The sequence below is a fragment of the Myiozetetes cayanensis genome, unplaced genomic scaffold (assembly GCF_022539395.1).
Source record: "Myiozetetes cayanensis isolate MyiCay16 unplaced genomic scaffold, myiCay2020 scf9, whole genome shotgun sequence".
NCBI lineage: Eukaryota > Metazoa > Chordata > Aves > Passeriformes > Tyrannidae > Myiozetetes > Myiozetetes cayanensis.
The window spans coordinates 15,657,208-15,672,481 of record NW_026088185.1 but is presented as its reverse complement, the minus strand read 5'-3'; the positions used below and the strand labels follow the sequence as shown (position 1 = coordinate 15,672,481).

The 15,274-nt window shown below is 36.5% G+C and overlaps 1 protein-coding gene across 2 annotated transcripts in view; it reads left to right on the top strand.

Annotated features, from left to right (window-relative positions):
* Positions 1 to 13,496, top strand: part of AGPS (alkylglycerone phosphate synthase) — a 52,909-nt gene extending 39,413 nt beyond the window's left edge. The window contains exons 16-20 of one of the 2 annotated variants that reach the window (XM_050340240.1): positions 912 to 973; positions 2,751 to 2,840; positions 3,269 to 3,368; positions 5,055 to 5,112; positions 12,474 to 13,496. In XM_050340240.1, the coding sequence (XP_050196197.1) occupies positions 912 to 973; positions 2,751 to 2,840; positions 3,269 to 3,368; positions 5,055 to 5,112; positions 12,474 to 12,592 (429 nt within the window). In that variant the 3' untranslated portion in view covers positions 12,593 to 13,496. Of the gene's footprint in view, positions 1 to 911; positions 974 to 2,750; positions 2,841 to 3,268; positions 3,369 to 5,054; positions 5,113 to 12,470 lie in introns of both variants that reach the window. The other variant, XM_050340239.1, reaches the window with a different exon arrangement.
* Positions 13,497 to 15,274: the final 1,778 nt, after the last annotated feature.

The following is a 15,274-nucleotide window of genomic DNA, read 5'->3' as shown; positions in this document are numbered from 1 at the left end:
GTCTGCTGAAACTTCTGTTAATTAATATAACAAAACATAGAGATGTCTTTTTGAAGATGCCCTCTCTGAAATCAAAGTGCAGGTTGCCTTGGATGATATCTCAGATGTCTCCCAGAGGTTGTATCTCTTCCATTTCTGACTAGTGGAACTTCACCTGCAAAACACCATAAAGACATTACTTTATATTCTTGTTAAAAAAATAGTTTCTCATAAAGGATAGAGAAAATTGGATTGAAGAATCCACAGGTTGAATGAAATCAGAGTCTTGGAGAGTACTTGAAATACCCATGTGCTTTTTACTCTCAGAAGATCTGCTTTTGACTGTGGTTTGAATCAGAATTCCAAGATAATGGACCTTTTGTCTAAACTGCTGCAGCTGTTCTTATGAATTATTGTCTTACTGTTTGAGATTATTTATTTTTCAGAATAATAGGCATATCCCAACTGTTTGATTTTATTTGTCTTTTATAGTCAGGGACAAATCACTGAATTTCCCTCTATTGCAGCAGGCTATATGTAAAATGGGAAGGTATTTGTCTTTATTCTACCTAGATAGTAACTACATTCTAAATAAATATTTCTACTAGGTGTTACGATGGTTAGCACAGTAAAGCTCTTGGCTTGATACTATGGTTATACAAGTGTTTGATTAGTGTAGACATACTGACTGTCTGACAAGTTCTCACTGTAGCCTTGACATCAAAATGTTTGTCATCTTTGTCTTTATTAAGAGCTTCCCTATTATTTCCATACTAATAAACTTACATCACTGGGACAGATGGGTGGTTTTGCTAAATTAGAATTTCTGGTTTTCTCACAGAAAATAAAAAGTTGTTCAATTGTTAGCTGTGTAGCATACACTGGATGTTGATGCTGAATGTTACTGATAATTTCCTCACTCTATTTACTAGGACCTGGGCCTGGATTACTATGTAATAGGAGAATCATTTGAGACATCTGTTCCTTGGGATAGGTAAATTGTGATTACTCTTTAGAATGTCTTAAAACTTGGTTTCATTCAAATTATTCCTAACTCATGTTTGCTCATGGGGATATTTAGTTTAGGCCTTGTGTTTTTAGTGCTCCCTGACATACCTCAAGTCTTGCACCTATGTGTTCTTGCTAGTAAATTACTTATCAGGATTTTGTAAATGCAATGTATCAAGCATTCAGTAATATTTCTGCATAGGTTAGCTTATTGTAACAAATTTAGAACTTGGAATTGCCCATTGAACTTGCCAATTGAAACTGCACATTGGTGACAATAACTGCAATGGGTGATGAGCAGCCATGTGTGTGGGATCAGCTGCATATTTCAGAGAAGTCTGTGGTGAAGATAAAAAAACCTTTTAAGTGTATTTAAATAAGTGGGCTTTTTTCTCCAGTAATATAGGGAAATGAAAACGAAAAAGGTAACTTTTGCCCAAGATTAAGATCTTTTTCCTAAGCTTATTTTTTCTGTTAGATATGGTTGAGAAATATTTGACTGCAACAGAGTTTAATATACAAAATCAGTTTGGATGCTTCTGTCCATTTGGTAAGCCGGAAGTCTCTTAAGCAGGATCTAAGGTGATTTGAATCAAAGCTTTACAGCATTCAATGCAAAGTCTGGGGACTCAAGCTGGCAAGCCTGTATCCTTGCTGTTGAATTTAGTGACAGTGATAAATTCCAGCCCGTTTGAAAATTGGCAAAGTTATATTGAGTGGAAGAAGTGTGAGAGCAGTTTTAAAGCAAAAGTGCTCTTCATTTTACTTTAGTGTTAGATTTTGAAGCATGCTAACTGCTTAGTCAACAATTTGTTTTGCCTCTCCCTTGTTTCAGAATGAATTTTTATCTAAAACTTAAGAAAATATTAAAAATTATCCTTACCAAAGGAAAAGCTTTGAAAACCTTTTTCTACTTTGACTCTTAAGAACCATGTAACTTTCCATAAACTGATTAACTTGTTCCTTACAGGTAGCAGCTATTTGAATAAAATATTTAGCTGACTTGCTTATTCATTAAATGGTTAAGTTTCCCTTCTATTCTGTTAATCTTTAAAGTAGTTTTAAATCTGTGTAAAATGTCTTAATCTGAATTGTACAGAATAGCACTACAGACCTTTGTGGGAGACCATATTACTGAAGTAATAGTTATTTGAAAAACAGGGGTTTCTTTTAGTTGTTCTAGCACTGTGGTTGCACCTTGATCTGTCCTAGAAGATTTAAAAAAAAAAACCCAAGTATTTTTTTTTTTTTAAAAAGAACAAGTATGGCTTATGACAAGGTTTAATAGGTCATTACCATACAAGAATTGTAACATTTCAAGCTGGCAGAATAGTGCACAGCTGAAGAATCTCCAGGTTTGGCCTTGCAGCATTACACGACCTCCAAGTTCTCAAGCTTTCTGCTGTATTTGTCAAGTACTATGTCAAAAACTTGAGGCTATTTTGCTAAGAAAGTAAGTAAAAACATACAGAAGTAGGTAACCTACTTTTTTTCTAAACACTTTTGACATCTCTTCCTTATGAAAAAGGCCTTTTAGGTACTCTGTTTCAAAATAAACTTGCTCTTCAGAAGTGCAGAAAAAGCAGTACCAGTGGTCTTGATGAGGACTATTTTTAGAACAGAGGTAGTTAACTCTGATTTTAGAAGGTAGTCTTATGTTGCATTAGATTATGATTTTTTAGATTACTAATATTGGGGTTTTTTTAGAAGTTGTATAAAATCACATACTAAAATTTTATATTTTAATGTGTTTCCTGTTACAGGGTTTTGGACCTTTGTAGAAATGTAAAGGAAAGGATAGTAAGAGAATGCAAAGAAAAGGGTGTTCAGTTTCCTCCTCTTTCCACCTGTAGGTAAGCCAACATTCTCAGCAATTTTTCTTGAATCTTTGATTAGTAAGAGAAGATTACTAAGGAAGAGGTCATTAAACTTGCTAGCTAACAGGCAAAGTAGGTCTAATGATATTACAAATACTAGTAATCTTGACCTTCCTCTTGAAACTGCAAGTGGATTACATGTAAGAGTGGGAAATTCAAGGCATTAGTAGCGCTTGATTAAACTTTTGCTTATATGTACAAGAGTCAAGTGTAATGACTTAAGAGTATCAACTTTCAAAGTCATAGCATTGAGTTGCTCAGGAATTATGAGGACAAAGGATAAAAATGTTAAAAAAGATGCTACCCTTTTGAATAAGATAAGTAACCTGATGAATTGTGTAATGTCACATAGTGGTTGGCTTAATATCGTAAAGTTTTGTTTGTAATGCAGTTCTCTTCAACAGGGTAACACAGACCTACGATGCAGGTGCATGTGTCTACTTCTACTTTGCCTTTAACTACAGAGGAATTAGTGATCCTATTCATGTCTATGAACAAATTGAGGTAATGTATTAAAGAACAATAGTTACAGGAGAGAAGCTGATGTAATGTATGATGAACCCATTGGCCAAGCTAATGGAATTTTCCAGGAAGGATCTCAAAAGTCTGTTCATACAGCTTTGATCATTAGCAGCTAGGAAAAGAGGTATATGCTAATAATGCATCAAGTAGAGAGAAGACTACCAAGTAACTATTTTAGGCATCACTATTTAGGAAAGCTTGACCTGGAGTTTCTTGGATGACAGAAAACTTTAAACCTTAAAACCCAAATCCATGGGAAACTAGTCTTCCTTAGTTCCATTATTTATGAAGCTATTTCTTTTTCATAATATTCAGTCTGTAAAATGCACGGTAAAACTTATCAAGATCATACTTTATTAATAGTGCTGCATGTAGAGCATAATGAAATGGGAGTGTCTGATGCTATTTTTGTTAGGCCCAGATAAGTGCTGGTCTAAGTCTGGTACATTAGAGCAGTTGTAATCTGCTTCAACATTTACCAAAGAGCTCTGGAATAGTTCTGCTTTACATTTTGGCTGATGAAATGTTATACTTACCTAGTTAGGGGAAGCCAGTATCCTTGTTAACTTGAAGATGTAAATTCTTAGAAGGACTATGGCCAAACTGCTTTTTGTCATATTTTCTGTTTTATATGCTCAAACTTCAGCACCAGAAAATTGCTAATAGGACTGTGGAGAAATAGTCAATATTTATAACTAGGATATGATTTTTCTCATGCTTATTCTTTAGAAATTTCTCTTGAATCTGGCAAGCAAAGTTTTTATCTACAAGTTCTGAGGCTCCCATGCTATTATGTGTAAGGCACTGAAGAATGTAATACTTGAGTGCTTATTTAGTGAAACTTTGCTAATACCTAGATACTGCTTTTTATTGGAATTAGTTAGCAGTGTGATTACCTGGATGCATATCTTCCGTTGTAGTAACTAAATTTAACCTAACAAAGTGAGTTAGTTGACTGAGTATATGTGTTCTATGGCAGACTGAAAAAATCTCTTAACTGCAGAGGTGCAGTTATATATGTTATTCATAAAAAAGTACACTTACTTGAAAAAAACATGTAGTGCTTGCGCTTAGGAAAGCTTTCATTGTTACACCTTCTGATCTCTCTAACTATTCATAATCAGAGGTGAATGGCAAAGGAGATTCTAGAACTTTAAAGTGTTTGTATAATTCTTACCATAAAAAACTAAATTTTGTTTTCTGCCACAAACTGCACCCATGAAAGGGTTGTCAGTTGTAAAGTACCTTACTGCCTTAACCAGAATCTTTGAGATCTGGATTTAAACTCTGATCTGAATAAGGGTCTTGAATCACTTTTGTGAGCCTGTTTACAGGCTTCTTTACTGAGACTTAATTGTCTTTCAAATGAGCATCCCAGCCACTGGACTACTTTAGTTTTAGCGAGGGGAAAGCAATCCAGAACATTTTATTTGGGAGTAATGTTTGTTGTAAGTGATGCCACTTGAGATATTGTACCTTTGATAATGTTTATTTAGAAAATTCTTACTTACATTTATCTGCAGACTTGATGTTTATTTATATTGTGTGCCTTAATTAGTTCTGAAACTTTCCATACACCATGGGTATGACTGCAGTAGCAAGCATTTCGCGTAATCAAAAAATCTTGTGCATTTGCTGTTAAATAAATACCGTATCTTTCAAATTTAGAGAGCTGCTAGAGAAGAAATACTTGCCAATGGAGGAAGTCTTTCACATCACCATGGAGGTAATGTTCTCTAATATTAGTTTCTTTGATATTGCTAAATATTCACGAGTACATGAAATAGTTTGTAGTAGAACTTTGAAAAATAATTCATAGGCATTAAGTGAAATTACTGGAGGAATGTCAAGAGGGAACATCTCTTGGGATTCTTTCCAGAGACTTCTCACTCCTTTGCCAGTTTGATCAGTTTGTCTTAAGCAACTTCTATTGATCTTTCTGCAGATATGTGTTCAGTTACAAAGACTTCAAAGGGGAGTTCCACAGTTTTAAGACAGTTTAGTGTCCCTTGTGGCTCAGTGAATGCTGTTAGCCCAAATTCCAGAGCACTTAGGCAAAGTATCTACATAAAAGAGCTTGTGACTTTTAACTGGGCTATGTTGCAATCTAACATTTGTTGTGTAATTGATGTTATGTAAGTGTTGATATTACTGGCTTGCTGTCTGATAAGTTCTAGTTATTCAGTTTCCTCTTGTGGAGTTTGGGGTTACTTGTCCTGTGTTGCTAGTATCTTCACAAGGTATTTTGTGCTTTAATATTAAGTTTAAGAATCAAAGTCATATATCAGTGATACTTCATGTACTTGATGCTTTACATATGCTTTTCCCACAAACTTTGATAGCCTAATTTGACTGCATGTGTCCTTTGTAATGCTGTAAGCTTGGATGTCAGGAAGACTTGTTGTGAAGTCAGTTTGATTTGTGCCACTAGCTACTTGAAACTGGTTAACTTGCTGCGTTTCTTCTCTCTGTTCTCTTGGGGCATTGCCTGGCCACAGATATAAGAGCAAAGAGGAAGTGTATGGTTTAAAACTAGACAAAACCTTTGTAATTCTCAAAGCTCTCTGTGGGGAAAAATATGAAGGGCAGAAGCTGTGCTTGAAAACATGTTGGTGATTCCTAGACTTGAAACTTTTAGGTGTGGCTGTTTTCAGGCGGCGTTTTTTGCTTTGTGATGGAAACACACAAAGGACTCTGCTTTAGCAGTATCGGATGTGTGGGTGTTTTCACATGAGTGAAAAGGGTTTCAGTATTTTTTGTTTGATATGCTCTTATTGTCCTCTGATTAAATCTTTAATATAGTGGTGTAGTGGACCTGTCAATTCTCACACGTATGATGTAGAATTACCCACTTGATGTGCTATTGTGCTCTGCCTGCTGTGGCAGCTGTATTGTACTGTGAGTAGCGTTTCATCCATTAACTCCCAAGCAGCTGGAGCTTGTCACACATTTGGATGTATTTGCACTCACCATGTAAAACCTTGCTTACAGCATATGTTGATTAAGAAAAAAAAATACTATGTAGCATTTTCAAGTCCTTGCATGCTTGAACTTTGTAACTTCACAACTATGGAAAACTGGGTTTCTGTTCTACTTCTTATGCTCCTGTTGTATTCATGACTGCCTCTGATACTATTAAGTATTTTCTGCCTTGAGTGTTTTCGTCTGGCAGTTCATTGTGTACAATATTCAAGATTAATTTTTTCCAGTGCTTAGTAGATGTGCTGCTGAGAATTAGCCTAATAGTATCAGTTTTATTTACTGACCTTATCACTCTTAGCACTAAGACTGGTCTATTGTGTGGGGTACAAGAAAATACTGGTGCAATTTCTTTTGGTATTTGTCTTGTAATTGTGATTAATAACAGTTGTTTTCACTATCTGGAAACAGACAGGCTGGTTTGTCTGCCTACAATCATACTGTGATAAATGGAGCTATTTTAGCTCTGGGTTTGTGTATCAAAGAAAACAGATGTAGTCTGGGACTTGAGGCTATAGGAAATACAAAGCTTGCTTAAGTCAATCTTCATATACTCCTTGAGTGAAGAAGTGGCCATATATGACAGTCTGGGTTGTGTAAAGCTCCACATGACTTTACATCTGGGGAAGGATGAACTACAGGTGAGACATGTGGCTATAATCCACAGTTGAGAACTGAAATCATAATACTCCTAACTTTACAAAGAGTAGCTTCAGAAGGACTTAACTTTGAAAATATCTTCCTTCCCCTCCATTTTGGTTTTCACCTTGACTTGAGTCTGTCCTACACTTAGAAAGGGATAGTGGACATTTTCAAGCACAGCTTTGATCCTTCTGCTTTTCTGAACACTGCTCATCTTTAGATTTGAGAGTCATGTAAGAGAGCCACAGTTAGTGTTCAGAAACTTGTCATTCCTAATAGTGCTTTTTAAATGCTAATTTCTTGTAGATAGAAGTTTAAGTATAGATAAATAATTAGTCCAATCATTTATGGCAAGCCCTAAAAACACCTGTATGATATCACACCTTTCATGCTTGAATTCCTGTTTCATAAAACATGCCTAGTTTTGTATACGTGAAATAACATGTGCTGAGTAGGTATGGCTGGTATATAAACACAACTACAATCTCTTTGGGTTACAGCACCAGAAGGGAGATGGTTGCATTTGGACCAGATCCCTTTCGTATTACCAAGCTAAGGACCTGTGTAAAACTAAAGAACAGGGTAAAAATTAATGATACATTGTTTCTGTTTCAGGAACTGTTTTAACTAAAACTGGTTACTTAAGAAAACAATTATCAGATTGTGGAGTGGAGGAAAATAGCCCCATTTAACGTAATAGAACTAATTTTCTTTTCCTTTCCAGACAGATTGACTAGAGTAAAGGTTAACCATGTAGCCCACACTGCACAGGTTTAGCTATAGTATCAATGGCAGTTTATATAGGGGAAAAAAAAAAAAAGAAAAAACCCCACAACACTAAAAAACCCGCAACCAAATCCAAACAAACCCAAAAAACCCTGAAAAGAAAACAAAGGAAAAACCAAACAACCCTACACCTCATTTGCATTCAAGTTCATTTGGCATTGCAGTGCTTTGGCATCAGTAAGAAGCTGTGGCTTAAGTTGTACGCTGCAGTAACTAACCCACACAAACTAAAAAATCTGAAATGATAAAATTCTTTTTTGGGGGGGAGTTGAACACATTCTTTTCTGAACAGGAAAAGTATTTCTACCCTTAGTTTAAGCACTGCAGTCTGATCATGATAGAGTTTGTTCTACTTATTAGAATGAGTTGAAACTGTGACATTTGTCAGACATGGAGTAACTGTATGTGAAATAATATAGTAACACAGTTATATTTTCCTCCTTGGTCTGTTGAAAGTCTTAATAGAATAGTCATCTTCAGTGCCTTTTCAAAAAAACAAAAAAGCAATGGACTTTCTGACTCATCAACAGAGAACTTGAAAGTATTTAAGCTGTTGAGATCACATTTGATCAGGCGTTGGAATGGCCTGCCCAGAGAGGTGGTGGATTCACCATCCCTGGAGGTTTTTAAGATGAGGCTGGATGTGGCACTGAGTGCCATGATCTAGGAATCACAGTGGAGTTGGATCAAGGGTTGGACCTGATGATCTCGGAGGTCTCTTCCAACCCAGTTAATTCTATGATTCTAAGATACCAAGCAAAAATGTGCAACATGATGTGGTGATGGTAAGTGTTACTGATATAGTAGACTTGACGTACACTGGTCCAATATACTCCAGTGCTACCATGTATTAGAGTAGTGCACCAACCTTTCTCGGTATTGCAGAGTTCTCCCTGGAAGAATAATAATGTGTTAATTTCTAAGAGCAGAGAGCTGTTTCCTGTAGAGACTACTAGCTTCAGGAAGAGCATGCAACAGCTGGAAGAGCTCCATCCTTCTTAGGACCTGTCACTGCTGCTCCTTTTGCAAAGTTATTGTTATGCAGTAACTACCTCTTCAAGATTGAAAGGGCTGAAGCAGAGGAAGTCTAGAGCCAGGTGCAGTGCCACTAGAGCCCATTTCCACTGGGACCACAATGCTATAAATTTATACTCTGCGTGGGTGTAGACTAATTCCTGGGCTCAGTCAGCTATATGAAAACTTTCCCTACAAGACTGTTCATGTGTACCCTAGTACTTCCTATTCCAAAAATGAGGAAAAAAAATTGCTGCCTGTTGTTTGCTAGCTCCATTTTTAGCAACCAGACTTTTGTAGCCATCCAGATGCATTTTTCGAAAATGATCAAGTGAAAAGGGCAATGGAAGGCTGAACAACTTTTCCAGTGAAACCAGCTAAGGGCTGGACCAGCATGTGTCAGAGCTGGGAAAAAGTTACTTAGCCAGTTCACGTTTTTCTCTTTCATACATGGACTAGAATGATAGATAAAAACTTTAAAATAATATTGGTGTTGGACTGTCTAGAGTTGCTACTAAACAAGCTTCTTGGTTTTCTGATCTGAAGTGCCTTGTGTGAAGTAGGCTCTCTGCCATGCCAGGGTGTTTGTACAGTATGTAATAGGCTGGAGTTCAGATTGGAGATTTCTGGCTTCCTGGCAGTGAATGTTTTAAGGCATTATTAGACTGCTCAGCACACCTCAGGAACAGGCCACTTGCCACTTGTAAAACTTGAAAACTAATTCTGTTGTACTTCAGATTGGATAATTAAAATCACAGAATCACAGAATGGGTCAGGTTGGAAGGGACCACAGTGGTCCAGTCTCCCTGCTCAAGCAGGGTCATCCTAGAGCACATTGCACAGGATTGCATCGAGGGAGTTCTTGAATATCTTCAGTGAGGGAGATTGTGCAACCTCTCTTGTCAGTCCGTTCCAGTGCATGGTCACCCACACAGTAAAGAAGTTCTTCCTCATGTTCAGGTGGAACTTCCTGTGCATCAGTATCTGCCCATTGCCTCTTGGCCTATTGCTTGGCACCGCTGAGAAGAGCCTGGCTCCATCCTCTTGACACCCTCCCCTCAGGTGCAAGATTAAGTGTCTTCAGAGGAGAAGATGCAAGAAGGGAGGGCTGTGTTTTTTTCCATTTGGGGCAGCAAGGACTGTGTGTGTAGCTGAGTTGGCAAGTAGTAACATACCACGCTACTAGAAATTGATTGTACAATGTTATGTTGATTTGAGAACCTTATTAATAATTTTATGATGTAGCATATAGAATCAAGCTATTTGGATCTCATTTTTTAATTGAGAAAAGCATATTTTGCTGAAAGCCTGTAAGTGGTAGATGCTTGTATCAGTTCTGGTTCTGTGCACTGTCTCATGTCAGTTCTAGACAAATGGCATCATGCAGGGCTAAAACTAAAAGTGTACTTTCTCTAGGCTAGAAGTGGGAAGTAAGTTTTCCCTAGTCTGTGGTAAGGTTTAACTGAGACCTTTTTGTTAGGCTTCCTTGGCTCAAAGCTGTTTGGCCAGTCTTAGAGTGGAGGTGAGCAACTTTGTCACTTGGAATTACTTTTATGTTCACAGTAACTTCTTTTACTATTATGGCATTTTCTTCCTCCTTTCCAGTTCTCATCCTTGAAGCTAATTGTGATTTGAAGCTGTGGGAGAGGAGGAACAGAATATTTATAGTGCAGAACTAACCTGAAGTGAAACAATATATAAATTACTTATTTAAGTGCTGCTGTCATCTGCATAGAACCTTTCCTTCACTTGGTCTCCTTTCCATTTTATCTGATGAACCAGCTTAGAATTCTGAGAGGTTGCTTCAATACTTTTTAACTCTAATATTAAAACTTGACTAATTGAAAAATCCATGTATATCTTATTGATGTGAACAGTAGGAGCAGGGGATCAACTTTGCTGTTATAAAGGGTTAAAATCTTTGCGCTGAGCATGTTTGTGAAGGACTGCTGGTAACTGTAGTACAGCTTTTTTTCTTTCCAGTTCACTAGTCAGATGTATGTTAGATTTATTATCTCAAAAGTATAAACCATAGAAAATTTGACAAGATAGATGTGTAAATTATCACTTTGACAGAACTAATGATGCACTCCAAGCACCTTCTGTTTTCCAGCACTTGGTGAGCGACTTCATTAAATATGCAACGACTGTTTGGTGCTGCTCAGACAGTAGTTCAGTTCCTTGTGGAATTACATTATTACTGGAGGTGTAAAAGAGGCAGGCATGCTAGCTGTTGGGCATCCTGCTGTGATTCTAATGTGCTCCATCTTGTTGGAGCAGTTGTTTGCAGTCTTTTCAGGACAATTACATCCATAACCACAGAACACATTCACTGAAACTGTATTACAGATAACAGTTGAGAATAGTAATGACTGTTCTTCAGCTGCTTGTGTAAGAGCCAGGGTGAGTAACTTAAGGTGATGGTCAAGCCACATCCATGCTTTGGGTTTTTTTGTAGAAGTAGTATTAAAGTTTTCTGAGGTAAAATTCAACCACAGCAGCTTACTCAGGCAGTCGCATTGTAGTGATAGTATATTTACAGATGGGGATTTTTTCCTGAGCTGGGTCCACAAGATATAGCACAGTTCCTACCACATAACAAATTCTTTTGTCCTTCAGTTGTGGTCTTTGCTCTTGACACATACGCTGCTAATAGTTGTTTTCTAGCAAACTGCAAATTTTGTTCTGTCTCACATTATTTGCTTTTTCTGTTGGCATTGTGAGTGGCTCGTATTCCTTAAGGTATAAACAAATATATTCTGTTCTCCAGAGGTGTCCCTGTAATTTATTATTCTGATGACAGTTTGATGGTTACCCTGAAAACAGGGCACAAAAGATGGCTTGAATTTAGCTTCAGATACTCTTAAAGCTTCTGTCTCTCAAACCTTTACTATATTGTATCATACTGATAAATGGGTTGCATTTCAGGCTGACAAGTTAAATGCTGGACTGTGTTTAATGAAAAAATGTCCCTAGTTTTGAATGATTTGTTAATCAGAGTTGACCATTTTGTTGATTAGTATGTGAACTCTCAGCTATTTAACAGGACTATTGTGAGAATTTAGTGAAATGAGTTTTTAAAAGACTGTTTCAGTTTTGTTTTGTATTTGTTATAGCTAGTGAGTATTTTTACATGGAAAACAAAGCTCTTGTGTAGTGATATTGAGCAATTACCAGCCAGCATAGGAGTTTTTGAATTAATTATTAAGCCTTCTTTATAGGAAACAATTTTTTGCTATTTAAACCAGTACTGGTTTAAGCTTGATTATTGAGTTATGTTTTCAGTTTAAAGAGATTAAGAAATGTAGGGTTCTGCGTTTTAGTAATCTCTGTTACAGTTGCCTAGTTAAAATTAGTTTGTGGCTTTTTAAAACTTATACTGATTCCCTGTCTTAATAGAACACGTGATTTCAGCCTAAGCTTCATCTAAATTTCATAGTTTCTAAAGAAAGTAGACAGTGTGGAACACAGTCTTCCTCTGGGAGTATGCTGAGCTTAATGAGCTTGATAGTCTGGTGGGCTCAATAAATCAAATAAAGCAAAACATTTCTCATTTTTGAATAAAAGCATTTATCACACAGTGTTTATTCATTCATGTTCGCAAGATTGATTGGCTCCTTGAATCCTGCCATATATTGAAACACTTTGTTTTTGTTTTTCCAGTAGGCAAATTGCGGAAGCGCTGGATGAAGGAGAGCATCTCTGATGTTGGCTTGGGAATGCTGAGATCTGTTAAAGAATATGTGGACCCCAATAATATCTTTGGAAACAAAAATCTTTTATAAAGCCCTGCACAAATGATGTACTAAAAATTAAAAATTACTGTTGAAATTCCTCCACTTTATTGTATTGATATCCCAGTAATCAAATATAACATAGATTAAACTTTAAAAACTAGTAACTTACATTGCTTTTTTGCTACTCCCTTCCCCCTCCCCCCAATAAAGTATAAACATCACTGTTAATGTTTATGGACTTTTACTTACAATGCTCTTAACCCACTGGGCACGAAGTACCCACCAGGAAATGCAGATTTGTTTTCCAAGTTCGGTGTAACACAGCTGACAGTATTTTCAGTGCTGGATACTGCCAGATGTTTCTTGCTTAAAGCATCAACTGCAAGGAGGACAAAGACTGACAACTGTGTTTTCTACAGAAGCAGCTGCTCAACCCAGCCTCTTGCTAAAGGAAAGCTGCTAAGAGACAGATGAGGGAACACCAAGGAGTACCTCACTGTACTGAAGGATTAAGTATGTAACAGACTTGTAACCAGCAAATACTTAAGAGTACAAATACAGGCTTTGATCAAAAGAGACAGTGTAAGCCAAATTACTAAAAACTCAGTAGTCTCTCACTGTAGTACTACTTGAAAATTATACACAATTGAACCGTTCTGAGTTGTATTTGCATTGCTGGGATAATCTTAAATTAATTGTAGGTCAGTCACTAAGTTTTGTACAATGGACATTTCTCACTGTATGTTGAAAACAGGTTTGTAACAAAATTTTGCGTTCATCTGTACTTCAGTCCTAGTGTGTATGGTTTTTGTTCCTGTTTTGTTTGTTTTGCACAGATGCAAAATATCTTTATCAGTTAAAAAAAAGTTTTGGCTATTCAAATGAAACTGCCCAGCACTGTCTTTTGAAGCAGTCTCAACAGTTTAATAAAATACTTAAGTGGACAACCTAATGTTATCCTGGAAGTGAGATTTCCCATTTAAGTTTTGTACAGTTTCCTATGACCTTTATGAATCATTTATTTACTTCACAAGTAGTAACAATTTTAATTGTCCATTGAACTTTATGAAAATTAAATATTTTCTTGATCAGTATCATGTGAGAGTAAGCATTTTTACATTGAAACTTGAATATTAATCAGTAAAATAAACTAAAAGTATTTGTCAGTACTCATGATCCATTTTTAAGGTGGGTTCTTTCTTAAAGCAAATTATCCAATTTTTTGATAATTAATGTAAATGCATAGGATAGAAGAAATACAGACTATCCTTTGAGGACACTGTCTCTCTAGCCAACTGCTTCACAGCTCTGTAGTGTCAGTTTGGACACCTTTTGTATTGGCAGTGCCCTTAATGAGGAGAAAAAGATAAATTGCATTTTTGTTTTTAAACTATTTTAGAATACTGTCTAATTAGCTCTCAGTTTTGGTAATATACCAAAAAGAGTATGAAGTGCTTGAAAATATACTGCATATCAGACAACTCTGAACTTGTTTAAAGACTAATTTCAATGCTGTACTTAAAACTACTGAAAAACATGAACACTCAAAACATCACTTTAAAAATGCATGCTGTCAAGGTATTTAAACTTTTTTATGATCTGCAGGTCATAAGGCAGAATGTTCATGTGATACTTATAATGCAGCTACATTTAATTTCGAATGGTCTTTGTCTCACAACATTTCAACATAAAAATATATAATTTTTTTCTCTCCCGCAGAGTTCATATTTCAGCAGTAACCAAAACAATAGGTGTAGTCTGTTTTAGGAAACTGAGCCTTCACACTGTGGTTAAGTGTTCCTTAAGTACACAGAGGTGTCTCAGCAAAGTGAATCTGCACATTTTTGTGCAGAGCAGTCCCTCATCTCACCTGCTGCACGGTGGTGACCACAGGGCCACAGCTGGTGTACTGCTGATGACTTGTATTGCTCTGCAGTGGGGACCTTTCTAGGAGCTGGTAAATATGAAGGGTGTTTATGTGCCTCAATGAAAGTTCATGTCTAACTATGAAGAATTAATTTTGAAGGAAAGTATGAGAAGCTTTTTTGCAGAATGACAGCACAAAGAGAACTAGAACAAGTACTCATAGCTTAGTTAATACTGGTCTCTTAAGATTTTGACTAAAGTACAACACAGCTCTACAACATCCCATTTTTTTAATTTTCTCACTGTGGTTTGCTCATCTCTTTTTTTGTATTGAAAGTACACAGGTAAAACCTCCTTATACTCTCTAACATTTAAATAGACACAACTTCTGAAGTGATTTAAAACGTAGTAAAGATTTTTACTGTATGTCAACTGTCATATGGGAAAGTGAAATAACAGGCTATAAGGATTTAAAGCACTGTCACTCGGTAGCTCTGAGGAAAAGATTAACTACAAATGTAATGGATTTTTTTTTTCTGCTGGCTGCCCTATTGCTGTCTTCCTAAGTATTTCTCTGTCTTATGAACCAGTCAGAGCTTAGTGAAACTACAGCTGAAACATATGTATTACTGTCTTTAACTTCACTTTTAAATTCCTAGTGAAAATAGAAAAAAATGTAATGCAAGTTCAGAAGACCTAGATACACACAGATCATTCAACATTTAAATGAAATCTTACTTTCTCTGATACTACAGTCTTCCACCACTCTTCCTTCTCTATCTCTACTTTCTACAACTTCACTTCCCGTAGCTGCAGCCTGTTCAGAGATGGAGTTTGATCCATGCAGATCAGAAGTGCCGATGC